Source organism: Maniola jurtina, chromosome 6, assembly GCF_905333055.1.
Source record: "Maniola jurtina chromosome 6, ilManJurt1.1, whole genome shotgun sequence".
Lineage (NCBI taxonomy): Eukaryota > Metazoa > Arthropoda > Insecta > Lepidoptera > Nymphalidae > Maniola > Maniola jurtina.
This window is the reverse complement of record NC_060034.1, coordinates 11884615-11902830: the sequence shown is the minus strand read 5'-3', so window position 1 is coordinate 11902830 and position 18216 is coordinate 11884615. Positions and strand designations below refer to the sequence as shown.

Here is an 18216-nt window from a genome sequence, read left to right as displayed (position 1 = left end):
ATAAAGTCGTTAGGAAATCCGATTACGGATCAAAAATTAAATATAATTTGCTGATGACTTAAGTTTTTCGGGACAAACAGTAGTCTCGTTGCTCCGTTGCAGTGCAATTGGAGGAAAAACAAATACATAATATGTACACTTTTGTATCTATACTAATAAATAAAATTGGAGTGTCTGTCTGTAAAATAACTACCGCATATTAAGGTCATATGGTTATTTGAACGATACTATAACTGAATCACACGTTTTTAAAATTTTTGTCTGTCTGTCTGTCTGTCTGTTTGAAAAGGCTAATCTTGGGAACGGCTGAACCGATTTTGACGGGATTTTCACAGACAAGTAGAGAATTGACCAGGGAGTAACATAGGCTACTTTTTTAACCGACTTTCAAAAAGGGAGTTGTGTTTTTCTACCTATGTACCTACACCGAAATCTCCGAGATTTCTGAACCGATTTGCGTCATTTCTTTTTTAATCGATAGAGGAACTTTGCGACATTGTTTCATAAAAAATTTGGAGTCCAACTCCTCAATCCTGATGCTGCAGGGGATCTGACCAATCCACGCGGGCGAAGCTGCGGGCATCAGCTAGTTTATAATATGGGAAGTGATTCCGCGATAAGACAAGATTTGCCATTTGTAAAAGATGATAATAATAGCGCAGATAAGTAATTATTATACAGGAACTAGGAAAGACTAGATAGTTAATTAACTAACCAATAGACTCTTTAATCATGGAAAATATCAGTATCACTTGACCAAAGACCTTAGAGAGCTGGGAAAAATACTCTACCTACTAAAATATTATAACGAGTTAATTGTTCGTCAAGACAATGACTGTGTGTAATTCATTAGCATCAAAAGCTTCTTCATAATGATTGTATGAGTAATAGTTTACGGCAGTAAAAAAATATTATGGTACCATTGACAATCCAAATACTTAATGAAGAAACTATTTAAGTAAATTTTTCTGCGTTCTTACGACTGTGTTCAAGTTTGATCTAAAACTTTAGAATATTATATCAAAATAATATATTATACTTTTTCTTGTTTAAACTAGTGACCGCCCGCGGCTTCTTTCCTGTGTATCTGGCCCTATTCCTTGTTTAAATTATAAAGGGAACTTCTATGCAAAATTTCAGCTTTCTAAGTCGAAGGGTTTGGGCGGAGCGTTGATGAGTCTGTCAGTGAGTCAGAACTTTTCTTGTTATTATGGAAGATAGATAGACTTACCTGCCTACTTTGAGTTCTTCTAACCTAAGTTTACTTCTTTATGTACTGTTAGTAGTAGACCTAATAATAATATAGTCCTTGTATGGAAATTAAGTAGATACATTATAATTTGTATATCTATTCATGCACATAAAGTCACGGCAATTGTTATAACTACCCATTTCAATATAATATAGTTATACTTACTTATATTTAAATGATATTATTCTTTATTAACAATTCTCTGTACCTTTACGTAACTGTCCAGTTAATTTGCATTCCTAAGATTTTACCGAAAGATTAGGTACTTTTACCTACTGTTTACATTGAGAAATGAAAGTTTTTCGATTTTACATGTTATATTTATATATTCAGTACTCAGTATTCTGTTACCGTTTTATGTTTTATCAAACGTTTCCAGCATAGAGACATAATGGTTTCCAGTAAATAGGTACCTACCTTCGCGAGATGTTTCAAGTAAAAATGAACTTTTTAATGGTGTTGACGTTATACCTCATGTAATGTGACCTATCGTATCACTTTAATAAGATTGTATCATAAGAAGCCTTATAAAGTTTAATTATACCCTCGACTTCGTCCGCGTAAGAACTTTTTCTTTTTATTTTCCCCTGAAAAATGCATATTTCTAATTTTCGGTAGCATCAGAACAGCGGTTAAGCCATGAAAAGGTATACGGCATTAAACACTTAATACCATGAATTCTTAAGGAATACATACTGGAAGTTCCTAATTTTTGGACGACCAGATGTTGGAATGATCTGCCTCCTAAGTCAAGAGTTGAGTTGCGAACTTTTTGGTACATTTATTATAAGTGTTCTTTTTTAATTCATTACTCTTTGATATGGCGTATTTTTTGCCGAGCACGAAGAAACCGATATTGTTATCTTTTTGTTGAAAATAAATAAAAATTCCACTTACGAAGTATTTCTAACAGTCATGTATTCTTCTGTGACGTCTTCATACACCCTCAATGTTGAACGCCTTGCAGTATTCACAACCCACCAACCTCTTGATCCTGCTGATATATTTTTCTGAAGCTCGAATGGGCACTGCAATAAAAATAATCCAGTAAAGTTTATAATAAGTATGTTAGGTACAGGCAAAGTCCTACCTACAAATATAACACGTAGGAATAACTTTTATAGGTAATTTGATTGTGTAATTCTGTGGGCGGTTCTAAACTAAATAAAATAAAACACTTATCTGAAGTGCACTCGGTGATCGGTCAAAGGTGACTTTGTTTAATAGTATTTTGGGCTGCGTTCTTTTAATTTTATAATGATAAATTTTTTGGCAGGCTTTTTAAACATATTAGTAGACCAAGTAATGGTTATGATTAGGACTTTCTTATGAGCAACATCATCATTGGCCAAAATTACTATTCTTTTCAAATCGACTCTACAGTGTCGATTAAGGAGAGGTAAATTAATCCATACTAATATTATAAATGCGAAAGTGTGTCTGTCTGTCTGTCTGCTATCTTTTTACGGCCCAACAGTTTAACCGATTCTAACGAATTTTGTACAGGGTTAGCTTATATCCCAGGAACGGACTTAGGCTACTTTTTATCCCAGAAAATCAAAGAGTTCCCACGGGATTCCTAAAAACTCATCCGCTTAACCAATTTGTATGAAATTTGGTACCGAGGTAGCTTGCGTTCCTGTAATTGACACAGGCATTTTATCGCGTCCTCTAGTATTAGAGATTTTAGTTTGCTCATCCTCAAGGCCTAAAATGTTCAAAATACTATAATAGAACATTTCGTTATCATATTGTGATGGCAAAGTAAAAGGTATAGGCATGTTTTCACAACAGACCTCAATATGTTAAAGCTCTTCTTAGGTTTAAATCTATAGAGCGCACTTTGACTTTACTTAGACTTAAGTTTCAGTTAAAACGAGACAGATTTATGCCAGCGATATTATAGTGCTGTCCCGTTTAAACAGTGTTTTAAGTCTGAGCAAAGTCAAAGTGCGCTCTATAAATCTCAGGCTTAGCGTAGGTACGTCAACAATCAGCACATTATTATTATGCAAGCTTTAACGCGGCGGTCTCCGTTTTCGTCGATACTAAAGTTTACTAAAATGGAAATAAGTTAGGAACGCATGGATCGAAAAATTTGAAATTAATATATAATATTTTTCATTATATCCCCTTGGATTTGGTCCGATAAAAACATGATTGGACAAACTTTCCTCGATAGAAAAAAAATCAGAAGTTTGGTCTAAAACCTTAGACTTTTGGGTTTTTCTCTTTAATGACAAAGCTCTTAAAGACGTAACTTTCACCATAGGTGTAAAACAATCAAAGAAAAAATTCGGTCCGATCATTTCACAGTAAGTGCTATATTTCAAATTATATTCTAAATTAATTGATTTCACGCTTCCTCGCTTATTCTGTTCAAATCGCGTACAGAGCGAGTACAAAGAATTTTCGACCCTATTGTTGAGTGTTATGGGCCGTAATTACGTTATCTTGTCAGTCATACCCGTCGCCTCAGCGCGGTAAGACCTGTATCGGGTTTCATAAGCATTTTTTCAGGTGGAATGTCGTAAGAATGCCATAGAGTAGTAAATTAAGTTCTATGTTATAAAGTATATTTATTTAGGATTTTTCTAGATTTTAAGATAAGTTGATATTGTGCATTTATTATATTAAAAAATAATTTAAGTTTTAAAAGATTTCAGTAAATAGTAGATTGCAGTGTAGTGAAACTAATATTTGGCCGTTATGGACCAGGACTTATAATTTGAAATTAAAAATAAATAGGCCAGGTGTGGTGGCGCTCTTTAGGGAAGGCCTATGTCTAACAGTGCACATCCACAAGCTGATAATGATGATGATAATGATGATGATGATGATCATGATAATTATGAAAATGACATCCGCTTTCAAGTCCGAGATGTTTCCAAGGTTATCTAAGCTGTTATAATTATTACTTTCTTCACTTCCTATGCAATGATTCATTTGATAGGGTTCCGTACCTCAAAAGGAAAAAGGAACCCTTATAGGATCACTTTGTGGTCTGTCTATCAGTCTATCTCTCTGTATATCTGTCTATCTGTGGAGACCTCGTATAAGCAAGCGTAGTGTGGGACGCCCTCCAGCACGTTAGACTGATGATATAAAGCGTCTGGCTGGAAGTGACTGGATGAGGAAGGCTTAGGACCAGGTGTAGTGGCGCTCTTTAGGGAAGGCCTATGTCCAATAGTGGACATCCACAGGCTGATAATGATGATGATGATGATGATCATGATGATTATGAAAATGAAATAAAATTTCAAGTCCGACATGTTTCCAAGGTTATCCAAGGTGTTATAATTATTATTTTCTTCACTTGCTATGCAATGATATCTTTCATTAGGGTTCCGTAGGAAAAATATGTATGTCCGAATGTCAAGAAAACCTATAGGGTACTTCCTGTTGACCTAAAATCATGAAATTTGGCAAAAACCATAAAATGGTTACATCACAAAAAAAATGTGTTTCAGTTTTCAAAGTAATATAACTATACCAAGTGGGGAATTATATAAAAGGGCTTTACCTGTACATTCTAAAACAGATTTATTTATTTATTTTGAAGCCTAATAGTTTTTGATTTATAGTGCAAAATGTCGGAAAAAATACCCTAGTACGGAACCCTTGGTGCGCGAATCTGACTCGCACTTGGCCGGTTTGATATATATATACGTCACTAAGTATTATAAGTCAATAATAAGTTTGACCAAAAATTGTAGTGTCGTAAATGTTTTATAGATACAAAAATAAGTATGTATCTTATTCAATATCCTTCAACTTAGACCTTATTATCTCAGCCAAAAGTTGAACATGTGCAAAGCAAAATTTTATACCTACTTTTTGTCATAAAGCTAGTCCAATTTACAAGAAATAAAAGATCCTATTGTGTTTGCCTTTGTCAATACAAAGGATCATAATGGCTTTTGTGTTCTCACTCACTTAGACTAACACTGAAATATCGGTGTTAAAATATTTGTTGTAAAACTTACCTTATGCAGTTACTTTTAAAGTATACATCAAATTGTTATTAAGATGAGAGTTACTTCGTTTTGGAATGTCAAATTAGTGTATCTATTTATCCGACTGATTTTATTGTTTTGAATCGAAATGTAAGAAAATTAATAAAATCTAACTACTGAAATCGTTTGTTCATATCTTTCATTAGTCCGTGAGAAGTTTTATTGCACGATAATTTGGTCAATTCCAGATCCGATTTCTCAAAATCCTGTCTTAGTACGGGTCTACGTTATAGAGAGAATCTATTGCACCTTTTCAAACTTCAAAATCACCACCAGGCTCAGACTCTGCATTGTATTAGTAAGTCGCAGTACTATTTTTGACCGAGCGAAGTAAGCGGGGTAGGCTTGAAGAGGGTAGCTCAAAGCTTCTGAATTAGAGAACATAATTACTACAAATTTAAAATTTGTAAATGTAAATCAATGGCCCGAATCTAAAAATAACAAAAAAGCTATAAAATATTATAATCTCTTTGTTGACTTCTCGAGCGCACTTGCTTTGTAAGGTAACCATATTGAATAAACGAAAACGAGGATTATAAACAAAACAGCTTTTTATACAAAACGAAATATTTTATAATGTTATCCTGTTATGGCTGCAGGTGCATATAATACCTTTCAGGTGTTTTTGCACCCCTAACGCTTGTAAAATATTTTTTTTCCTGTGAATGTTTTGATAATATAGAACAATAGGATTTTACGACCCCGGTCATTAGCGAAATGTAATAAACAGTAACTTGTATGATAGTAACTTCTAGGACTTCATTTGTACATGATGATTGTGGAAAGTGTTGTTGAGATATAAAAATAAGATATAGAATTAAATTTACCTATAAGATGTAAGTAAATATGAATGATTATTATTATTATCAACTAGTAACAAACTTGGACTTGTCCGTACTATATATAATCTTTCATCCTTATGAAGTATCTTTTTCAAGGCCAAGTTTAATGGTCACCACATTACTGGTCAAAACTGGCAGATAGGTTTATATTGAAAACGTTAACGTGAAATAGACCTAAGCAGCCTTGTTTCATAGCTCAAGTTAATCCATTCATGTATAGCCATCCAGACAGAACCAAAAATTAAAATTGATGTTATTGAATTTGGGACCTTAAATTAAGGTTATTTAAGTTCATTTTAACCTGATGTTACTGTGTTTTGACGGTCTAATTCTACGAAATTTGATAAAATGTTTCACTGCGGGTTTCAGCAGGTAGGTAATTATGCTCTGTGTCTCGTTATGTATTGTACGAGTTTTTACAACGTTGATAGAATGGTATTGGACCTTAACAGCCTTGTTTTAAAGCTCAATTTCGTCCATACATCTACAGCCAGTGGGGTGAATGGAAACATTGAAACCGGTAAACCGGTTGAACGGCAAAATTGAAATCAGTGATTGATAGATACTGAATATTTCCCTTAAATCAAGGGCCTTTAGGTCCATTTTAATCTTGACGTTATTATGTTTTGAAGGTCGAATTTTGTTAGACTTAAAATCTCATACTACGCGCATAAGTTGTAAAAGGATACTTGATAGCCTATTATAAATAGATATAAGCCATGTTATGGCTGCAGGTGTATTGAAATAAATATAATCCTTATCAGCTGTTTTTGCAATACCTAACGCGTGAACATTAATTTATTATGTCGATGTATAAAACAATAGCATTTTACAACCCCGATAAATATCGAAATGAAATAAATAGAAACTTTGATAGATAACTAGAGGATGCCCGCGACTTCATCCGCGTGTATTTAGGTTTTTAAAGATCCCGTGGGAACTATTTGATTTTCTGAGATAAAAAGTTGCCTATGTCAATTGCAGGGATGCAAGCTACCTCAGTACCAAATTTCACACAAATCGATTTAGCGCATGGGTTTTTAGGAATCCCGTGGGAACTCTTTGATTTTCCGGGATAAAAAGTAGCCTATGTCCGTCCACGGGATATAAGCTAATCCTGTACCAAATTTCATCAGAATCGGTTTGTTCGGCCGTGAAAAGGTAGCAGACAGACAGACAGACACACGTTCGCATTTATAATATTAGTATGGATTAGTATGGAAGTATGGATTTCGGTGCTAAGTAATTTAGGTATAACCGAACCAGAAAGTAAAATCGGTGATATTGAATTTGTGACCTTAAATCAAGGACATTTAAGTCCATTTTAATCTGAAGTAAACCCCTATACACACACATACGTAAAACACGCAGGTTGTAAAAGATACCTGATATTATGATTGTAAAGAGATGAATCTAAACTAAAAACAATAGGCATTAGCTATTTCTTGTTAGGTAAGTGTACAAAGCAATAAAAGTATTTAAACTATTGATTGTAAATAATATTCAAATCATTTTAATCAGTAACTAGGGAACACTTTTCACTGTTTACTATTTAATGCCAAGTGGCATCAGTGTGGATTAAAAAAGTAAATAAAACAACATTTTACTTGTAAAAATAATTTTACGTACATGCAATCTTAACACGTGTGAACATGAACTTAGCGAAGTCGAATGCAGTCGATTCTGGTGTTATATGTAAATACTGCAGTAAAGTACGTAGATTAAAATGCAGAAGTGATGCGATACTGATTAATCTACACTGTGGCGATTCGCAACCGGTTCAGGGGCGTCTAAGAGAGATGCCGATACAATGTGTATCGCCATCTCTAGATTTGAAATTATGGCTGGTATACCTAGAGGCCTTAATATACCTATTGGCATTAGGTATACTTAATAGTTTTGTTTGCGATGGGAAGGCATTAAGGTTGTGTGGCTTATTTTAGGCAATTTATAATTTTCGGTTGTTTGTGTTGGTGGGAGTCTTGAGCATGTATGATTGATAACGTATCGGGCCTCATAGAGTATTGAACATTTTCTAGTAAGTATCTCAAACGCGTATTTATAGAGTTTATTGTAACAGTTAGGTAGTCGGTCGTTTCATCACTTGCACATATCTCGATAACGCACAGTAATTTCTCCCAGACGAGAACAATCGCGTGATCGCAATGCATGACACAAATACGAAAAAAAAGTAAACCAATTTTTATGTTCTCATTAAACCAAGTTAGATACATTGATTATTGAGTATGTCCGTACGTACTACGTACCTACTCGTAGGTAGGTACTATAGCTATTGATGAACTTGATAATAGGTCCTCTATTATTTCTCATTGGTAAGTAGATATAGTTGCCAGCTTATTTGGTTGTGAATCATGAATTCATGAGGTCAGACCCTAAACTGCATTTAAAAAGCCGCTGCTAAAAATATTTTTTGAGTTATTCCCATAAAACGTTGGGATTCTTAAAGACTAATGTTTCTAAAGCAGGAAGTTACGAAGGACCAAGAGTTTTAGTTAGTTTTTAGTTTTGTCTAACTTTTTTTAGGAATATAAGTTTTTCGCTTTTTTTAGTTCTTATATTTTTTGACGATAACTTTAAATTATTTTTGGCTTATTAGATATAGGACGGCAGAAAAGTCATTGAGTTTGGAACCGATTTTGGAACTTGGCCTAATCCAAGTTCCAAAGCACGTTGTATCACCAGCGAGCTTTAGAGCTTGGAAGCCGAAAGGAGTCAGAAGAGCACACCAAGAGTCGCTGACCATACGTCTTTTCTGCCTCCGGTCATGTCGGATTGCCGTCTCATTGGATTATGCAAATAAAGGAATAAAGAGTACAGTGTACACCTTCCAAACTCACACTAAGATTTGAAAGTAAAACTTAAATGAAGGGCACTAGACGTACATTATTTTTAAGGCGACGGTAGGACCCTTCATATTATTAATATTGATCAAGCCGTTGGATTACCAGTTTTCGCATAATGGCACCTAGTTATTATATTTAAGGGAAAAAGGGGAATATTTTGTAAAAAAAATTCAAAACTCTTGTACCTACGGTAGGTATTACCTATCATTAAACTATAAATTAAAACGCAATGTAGGGGGTTGTAATATGCAATGTGTTTCCCCTGGAATTCCCATGACACGTCGTCATTGGCAGGCAATAGGTAATTGCGGGCGATGCCCTAACATAGCCCTGTAATACATTTCGAATCGCAATCATTAACCTTGATATCAAGATAATCAAAATTACAATCTTTATTCGATAGAAACACAAGAATAATACAAAAAAATTAGGTAAATAGGTATACCCCTATAGTAACCTAATTAATACGAAACCGAACTCTTGCCAACTCTGACTAAATAATTAAACTAATTATGAAACAATTTTAGGCTTATCTAAGTAAAAAGAAAATATGTGCGTTATATTAATTAGAAACAAAAGTTATTTTAAATGTTGTCTATAAAAGATTAATCTTTTCAGCAGTTAGCTATTGTTGATAAACATATGTTGATTATTATGATGATATAGTCGGTGCGTGTGTGCATCAAATATAAAACACTAATAAAACTTTCAAAACCACACAAGCGTGATGAAGGACTAAGAAATCGTTATTTACGAATAAATAATTGCTACAAACTAGGTACTCGTATGTAGATTATAGGTATATGGTATCTAATCTATATTATGTAGGGGTCATAGACTTACGGAGCGTAGCGAAAAAATCGTAAGTCTATGGTAGGGGTACCTATCATGTACAGGATAACTCATTACACTTCTATACCTACATAAACAATTAAGCGACTAAGTGCATCATGAATAGTGAATGAATACATCTGATTGGTAGGTATTTGCCAGCTTTTTGTTTTTTTAGAGAGTTTCGTGAAATGCCTTAGAGTCCCTAGATTTATTTAAAAATAAAATTTTTAGGAGTAGAGAGTAGGGTTACGTTGACGCAAATATTTGTATTGTTCACTCATAGGTATTTGCATCATGTTAGTCAAACTACCGCTTTCTCAATATCCAATAGCGATAGGCATCCTGTATGATAACAAATCGCACAGACAGACTGTCTCATTATTCTAATGAATGTAATCGTCGATGAGGATCCCTTTGTCCTTAAACAGCGTATCACATGATTTCTTTCACTGTATTTTAGTTTGTATAACTTACAATTTACAAATAATATAACCTACCATGAACGTAATATAAAAAAAAACTTAATTAAAACGCCTTTACCAATTGGCAAAGACGTTGGAATTTATTAGCGAAAGTTTTCGTACAGGATGAGATACTGAACAATGAAGATGTTGAAATTGCATTCCTTTAACATTTCAGTTTATTATGTAGTGAATTTAAGTAGGTAGATACTTAGATGTTTTAAAAAATAGATTAAACTATAATTATCCAAATACCTTCTACACTTTCATATACTCTCTATATAGATATCTATGTATATCTATAAGTATCTGCTGTAAACAAGGTTTTTACTAATTCGATGACAGACAACTCTGCACCAATAGCCATTTCGACTACGTAATCTCTACCATTATTTTGAACTTCGGAATGCTAATTGAAATGTCTAATAAGGAAAGACCAGAAATCTGTAGTAATTAAAAAAGCTCTAAGAGCTTTTGCTTGTGGCAACGCTGAAAAGTTCGAGAAGTATTTCAATGTATCTAATGGTTTTGAGTAATGTAGGTAAATAAGCAAGTGTAGAGTGGTTATTTTCATTCATATTTAATGAAACATCCGTTACACAATTTACGAGTATATCTAGGTTTTCGAACCTATAACCTTCGATTTAGTGCCTCTATCATGCCACTTGAGAGTTGACTAACATACTTTGTTTGTGGCATGTTCCAAAAGACTCGTTATATTGACATGCTCGAGTGCCTTTGTCTAAAAGATACGTAGCGAGGAAAATACCTATGATTTATTAGCGAAACTCTTAATGAAAAATGTAGATAGGTATCTATTAATAACTCAGTCTTTCTTTCCTTGCGCCTGGAGGAATAAAAGATCGCGAAGGAAACATGAGGAAAATACGCTTCTTATAAATACCTACCTTTTTAATATTATAAGTTACTATCCTACATACCTACTTAGACGCAAAATCGCTATAGCAATTTAGACATTTTTTTAATCGAAAGGTAATATTATGAAGACTTAGGTTACCTCTACTCTAGAGACTACACCCAATTGAAAGAACCTTAGACCTATAAAAATATCCTAGGTTATTATTCTATGTCTAGGTTTCACAGTTACCAATATTTTTTTTAAAGTAGGTATTCGCTGTATATTTAAGTTTGAGAATGTGTGTTTACAAACTCATGCCGACTGCGACCTTGCACTTGCACGCGCGTCCAAAAGTTCGAACGTTATTTGTGTGCGAACTTTCAATGTTAAACTTTTACTTGGTAAACTTTATATAGTAAAATCTATACAGTTTCTAAATTATAGCGATACTTTTATACCTAGGTACTAAATCACAAATAGGGGTTAAAAGATTACGAGCCCTATCTTGCTCCATAAGGGTGGATTTTCACAAAATACCTTAGCAGATTCCTACATCCCATACAAAATATACCTTCTAGCCTAAGTCCGCAAGATTTATCATACCTACTTGTAAGTCGTATAATTTTGTTATTAAATTAATCAGGCAGTGAGTGGTATTTTGCTTAGCATCGTAAGTACAATATTCTAATTAACTGAAAATGTTACAATAAAACTCCCCAGGGTCTGCACAGCAAACGGATACTTGTCTACATACCGATTACCTACCTACAGTTGTTTTCAAATAACTACTTACCCGAAAACAATCATCTGAAACTGAATAGACGCCGACATCCCGGTCCGAAACTCCTACGATGTAAGCTTCGTCAATTTTCAGCGCGCTCATATTCAGGCCCTGATGCTCTTCCGCACCAGAGTCTTCGAGCCACGATCCCATCACATCCCGAAGCCACATCCAAGTATCTGTCACTGTTTCATTCATTTTCTTAAGTTCAACTTTGAATTATTTTAAAGAAAAGTTATGATATATCACAGTCGTACACGGATCACTTAAGTTTCGGAATAAATCAGCGATTCAGTCATCATTCGAGCTTGCAATTAGCAGGTTGCATTTCTGCCTGGCGTCTTAGTGAGTGGAGGCTCGGACTGGTACTGCCGGGCGGTACAACCGGTGCCCGCGTCTCGCGCTTACACATTAGTAAATAATTGGCTTTCTACCACTCGCTGGAAAAAATCACTGCACATTGTGATGAGGTTCGCCGTTCGCTTACGGTTGGGGTAACCAGATAGCCCTGAACACGTTATTTTCCTGTAAGTTTTCCTTTTTGTGGTGGTACAAAATATAAATTATATAACACTAGAGAATGCCCGCGGCTTCGCCCGCGTGGATTTTGGTTTTTCAAAATCCCGCAGGAACTCTTTGATTTTCCGGGATAAAAAGTAGCCTATGTCCTTCCCCGGGATGTAGCCCATGTCTGTACCAAATTTCATCAAAATCAGTTCAGTGGTTGGGCCGTAAAAACGTAGCAGACAGACAGACAGACAGACACACTTTCGCATTTATAATATTAGTATGGATTATTACAGAAGAGAATTTCTGTTCTTTTTTTCTGAAACATTTTTGCTGAAAATTCTGATTTTTTATCACTCCCCAGTCCCCAGGTCTTTAACCCCATGCAAAAAATTGCGTCGATCCGTTCGCGTTGCTCCGTTGCGACGTGATTGAAGGACAAACCAACAAACTAACACACTTTCGCATTTATAATATAAGTAGTAGTATATAGTAGTACCTTTGATGAAATCCTGAAACATGATTAATTCCTGACATAATCTCAAAATAATGGACAAATCAGGAAAATTCCTGCCGCCTGGTAACCCTACGTCCTACGTGTGATGCAAGTTTCCCGAGCGATGGAAATCAATCTAGTTGTACACTTGCCAGTAGTAAATAGTTAAATAGTTGATCTTGTAGAAAAACTGGCAAAGCCAGATTGAGTTGCCCGGTTTGGATTTGTCATTCGCCATTCCATTTCTCTACTCTGTATAGAAATAGAAACGACTTTAGTTCAAATAGGTAAACTTTTACAAAGTCATCAAGAGTTTTACCACTGAACTGGTTCAGAAATCGATATGCTAAGTTCTTACTTAAAAGAACCAGCACGAAACTCTATGTTTCTGCTTATTATTAAATTAATAGGTAGGTAAGATGTACTGTGGAGTGTGCGTGCATCACGCAAAAATCACTGGACCAATTTAGACGAAACTTTCGGAGTTTGACGTATATTCCTACGTCAGAGTTAAATACTGAGCTAAGATATATCAAAATCGAGGCACAGCTGTCAGCTTGACCTGTATTTTATACGGCCGAATATCTGCATTTTTTTATAAACTATAGAAAAAGCGCATATATTTAGTGTATTGTATGATGGTAAAGATTAGCAGCATAATATTGCAGTATTAAATCCTGAATCATCAAGTACAAATAACTCGACTGCACTGCATCTGGTGTTAATCCTAAGTGCAAATTTTTTTTTATTTTTTTATAGTAATATCTTCAATGTAAGATACCTACTCGCAAGATTAAGACAAAGCTAGTGGTGCAAATATCATTAAGATAAATCCACACCTAGGTAGCTTTAAGGTCCATACATTTTAGTCGCTATGTAGAACGCGACGAAGGAATAAAATTTAAATAAAACTTAGAACTATAGGAAGCCTCGAAAATTCTAAACGGCGTGGTTTCGGGTCTTAAAATTCAAATTCAAATTCAAAATATTTTTATTCAATTAAACTTGTAAGTGCTTTTGAATCGTCAAAATAATCTACCACTGGTTCGGAATGCCGTTCCTACCGAGAAGAACCAGCAGCAGAAGAAGCAGTAGCAGCTTAGAATGGTATTTAATGATGAATACAAATCTCTTGGTGTAAGAATCATTTAAATCAGCGTTTAATCTCTAATGCGCCACAAAGAAACAAAGAAACATATTAAAGTATAGACTGATGAAGTGATGAACACATAACCACTCCTTTGCGTTGCGCAGTCGGATAAAAAACGCGCAACGGCAGCGTAGTGCGCAACTTCAAGAATGCCTTTCATTACATAATAAGCTTGAAAACGACGCAATGTTATTTAGACCCATGGGTCCTATGGCAATACTAAAGTTTAAATAAGGTCTAGGGAAGAACCGTGTTCTTAATTAGTATCTCATCAAATCACAGCTTGCGTGTGAATGGGTTTAATTAGCCCAACTACACGCATTAGAAGCGCAGGCCTTACGAAAATTATTCATGACCTTCTCATAAGAAACTTCATCATTCATAGATGCTTAGTTTTGCGTACAGTGCGTTAAAGATCGCGCGGATTGAGATTTTTTATTTATATATCAGCGATATGAAATCGTTTTTTGTTTTTCTGTGGTTATGTCGGTTTATTCTGGCCGTAACCGACACGGGAACTCCTACTGGCCTTCTTGCTGACTGTATGTATTGATGTAATTGTTATATTTTTAGTTTATATAGTGTTTTTTTTTGATGGCGAAATAGCGAAACCCCATCGGAAGAAGCCGTTGGACTAACTACCAGGCTGACTATGTGATGACTGATGACATCAAGTGAATCGCGGGGAGCAGAGCCTGGACGCCAGTAGTGCCTACAGAACAGTTTCTTCAAGAAAACTTTATTGAAGCGATGGACGTAGGATGAGATGACATTATTACTTAATAATAATAATTTCTTTAAAAATAAAATTAATAGCATAAAAAATATAGAAAGGTAAATAATTTCAGGCCCAGGAATGACTAAAAACACCACTTTATCACAAAAAACAAGAAATTCGTTAACCGTGGTCGCGCTATGGCCGAGCGGCGGCTGGCTGGGCAGCAAGGAAGCGACGTGTCAGCTCAGTCAGCAGGGGGCAGGGTGTGTGGCGAAACATCTCGACTTCAAAAAAAGGAAAACCGTGGTTAGCCTCATTTGTAAATTAATTTGAGTAGAACCTAAGCAACTTCGAGAGGAATTTATGTTGAATGTAGGTACATACCCAGTTTCAATATCCGGTCTCAATATCAACCTAATCAGAGCGACTTATTATGCGAAAAACTTTTATTTTAGCCGTTTAAATTATTTACTAGCGAAAAATGTTTAGAACCCGTAGGACGGCTCAAAGAATTTACCGTCTATAATTTGTCCTGAATAACGCCAGTGGAATTTGGCTCTATAGTTCAACCCCGAAGCTCCGAATGCAACAAACGGAGCAGTGGAAAGCACGCGTCAAGGTACCTACCCGAATGCGACGTGCTTAACGGCAAAATGTAGTATCGCCTTTATTAAATCCTAAACCAAAATGTTTAGCAATCTTGTAAATCTACTAAACTCACTTTTAATGAGAAAAACAAAAATACCGTTTATTTTAATTTTTAGAACCTAAGTATAGTACGCGACAAGTCGAGATGGCAATCGGGGTATGAGGCAGGCGACGCCCCGCACACCCGCACACACCCCGCGCTATCCCGCACTGGGTTAGCGCGGGTGTGCGGGGCATCCCCACCCCAATTGACATCACGACCTGTCGCGTACTAATAGATACCCAGTTACTTGCCTAACTAATATTGTTTTCAATTTCAGGTATTCGTAAGCGGTTACCTAGACGCATCGTTCTCGCCAATTTCGAGGACATTGGCTGCCACTTACATTGATCGCGGCAACAACGTCATCATTGTGGAAATCTATCCCATACTTCATCGGAGCTATCCTATGTACGTAATTCTTTTCTATTCTGCATTTCCACAGCTTATTTTTTTAGGATCACATTCTGTGAAAATTTCGACACTCTACCTGTTAGGTACGGTTCACGAGATACAGCACGCTGACAGATTGACGGATGGACGGATATCGGAGGCCTAGTAATAGGGTCCCGTTGGCTAAGGTCTCGTAGGGGTCGGATACGGAACCTTAAAAAAGTGGGTAATTGCAAAAACTTGTTTAAGTTATTATCAAAAAACATGGCAATTTACGGCAAAAACAACTAAAAACTACTTTTTAACTGAACCCGGCTTTTTAAAAATAGAACTGCAGTTACTTTTAAAAGTACTACCAGTGGAAATTTGCGCGTGATTTTCCGGATTCGCCCCTGGCTTTAAGGTTGAAATCTATAGAGCGCACTTTGATTTTGATAGAGGTTAAAACGAGACAGATTTATTCCAGAGGTATAACGCCTGAGCAAAGGCAAAGTGCGGTCTATAGATCTCAGGCTAACTTTTCTTCTTGTTGACAGTGCAGCTCGCCTCACGAAGCCGCTAGGACACCTGTTAGGAGAGTTTCTGGCTGAGTTGACGGGGAGAGGCCTCTCTCCTCGCAAGCTGGAACTGCTCGGCGGCAGTCTGGGAGCGCACATCGCGTCGTATGCCGCGATGCGGTACCACGAGCTTACACATTACAAACCTGCTAGATTAACTGGTAACTTTCCTATTGTTACTAAATGCGATAAATTAAGTACATGTACCTAATTACCTATCTATCTTACACTAGCCGTTGCCCGCGACTTCGCCCGCGTGGATTTAGGTTTTTTGAAATCCCGTGGGAACTCTTTGATTTTCCGGGATAAAATACTTTTTATCCCGGAAATGTGCTAATCCAGGATATTATCTATCTCCATTACAAATTTCAGCCAAATCCGTCCAGTAGTTTTTGCGTGAAGGAGTAACAAACATACACACACACACACACATACAAACTTTCGCCTTTATAATATTAGTGTGATGTGATAGTGTCTGTGATAGTGTGATGTGATTTCACGATCGTGCATAATTATATTATTGGTGCCTAACAGAGGTCACAATTTAGGTATCTGTACTCGGTGATGTTGAGACCATCTCCGTGTACAGATACCAAGATATTAAACGATTAGCTTTTACCTGCGACTTTGTACCCTTATACATCTGTAGGTAATTGTACATCCCATGTTACTTCTGGATAAAGATTTCTAATGGTGAAAGAATTATTAAAATCGGTTCAGAGTGTCAGAGTTTATAAATTACATCTTTCCTCTTTTAGAATAGAAACACAACAAGCGCCCGCACCGTTTTCGTCCATAGAGTGCCATACATTTTGTATTCACAGCGTCCCATCCGAGCGTCCGGGGCGCTTGCTTTATCAATTCTCTTATGTAAATATTTAATGCAGGTCTGGACCCAGCTGGACCATGTTTCCGCAACCTACCACGCGGCGAGAGGATTCACTCGGACGTGGCTCACAAAGTGGACGCGGTTCATACCAACATCGACGGCTTCGGCTTGCCCGAACCTGTCGGACACGTGGACTTCTATATCAATGGAGGTACAGACTTAGCAAAAACTAAACGCGCTGGCTTTGTAGAATAGTTTAAGAGTTGTGACCAAAGCTATAGGATTTTAGAAAACATGTTTCGAAAAAGTTTGTTACGCAGGACCACACTAAAAACGAACTAACAAAACATTTTTTTAGAAACTTAGTTTTTGAAAATTTTTGCGTTTTGTCCCACATCTTTATGCGCCTTAGCTAATTTTATGAGTTTAGTTTAGGAAATTTGTATTTCTCTTCCAGGCGAATTCCAGCCAGCAATGGAGTTAAACTACCTACTTCCCTGTCTCCAACTGTGCAGTCACGTACGAGCAGCCATTTACTGGATCATAGCGAACTTCGAAACAGACAAATTCCTAGCAGTCCGTTGTTCGTCCTTGGCTGATGTGCGACGCGGGAACTGTTACCAGGAACACATAGAAATTAACGTGTTAGGTCCAAAGACGAACTTCAGTAGGCCAGGACTTTACTATTTACCTACCATGGAATCGCACCCGTTTTATCTGGGGGAAAAGGGTCTTAAACCGAGAAAGTTCGCCGCAAATCATTATTTATTGAATCTCACTCCTGATGAGGATATTGTTGTATGAGTAAATGTTATTTTTAAACTGTTCTTTTATTTGAAGAAAATGGCTTAAGCCGTGAAATTGAAACACGTAGCATCACCAGCACCACAGTTATCGACAGTTAGAAAACTTGTAACAAAACGACGAGGCTTTACTACAAGTTGAAAGTCACGGACTATAGGTATCTTT

At 36.2% G+C, this 18216-nt stretch overlaps 2 protein-coding genes across 3 annotated transcripts in view; one reads left to right on the top strand and one right to left on the bottom strand.

Annotated features, from left to right (window-relative positions):
* LOC123866421 (heparan-alpha-glucosaminide N-acetyltransferase) overlaps nt 1-12285 on the bottom strand; it is a 31793-nt gene extending 19508 nt beyond the window's left edge. Inside the window, exons 1-2 of the mRNA XM_045907981.1 lie at nt 11922-12285; nt 2150-2280 (exon numbers count right to left, since the gene is read on the bottom strand). Coding sequence (XP_045763937.1) covers nt 2150-2280; nt 11922-12107 — 317 coding nt within the window. The 5' untranslated portion in view covers nt 12108-12285. The remainder of the gene's footprint in view (nt 1-2149; nt 2281-11921) is intronic.
* On the top strand, nt 9198-18069 carry LOC123866434 (lipase member H-like). Of its 2 annotated transcripts, none has more exons than XM_045908003.1 (6): nt 9198-9275; nt 14911-15086; nt 15749-15879; nt 16398-16579; nt 17306-17458; nt 17705-18069. In XM_045908003.1, exons 1-6 carry the CDS (start codon nt 9221-9223, stop codon nt 18049-18051), a joined length of 1044 nt encoding a protein of 347 aa, XP_045763959.1. In that variant the 5' UTR covers nt 9198-9220; the 3' UTR covers nt 18052-18069. The 2 variants fall into 2 exon arrangements, with proteins under 2 accessions (XP_045763959.1, XP_045763958.1); XM_045908002.1 differs by lacking the exon at nt 9198-9275 and adding an exon at nt 14138-14604.
* The last annotated feature ends 147 nt before the right edge of the window (nt 18070-18216 follow it).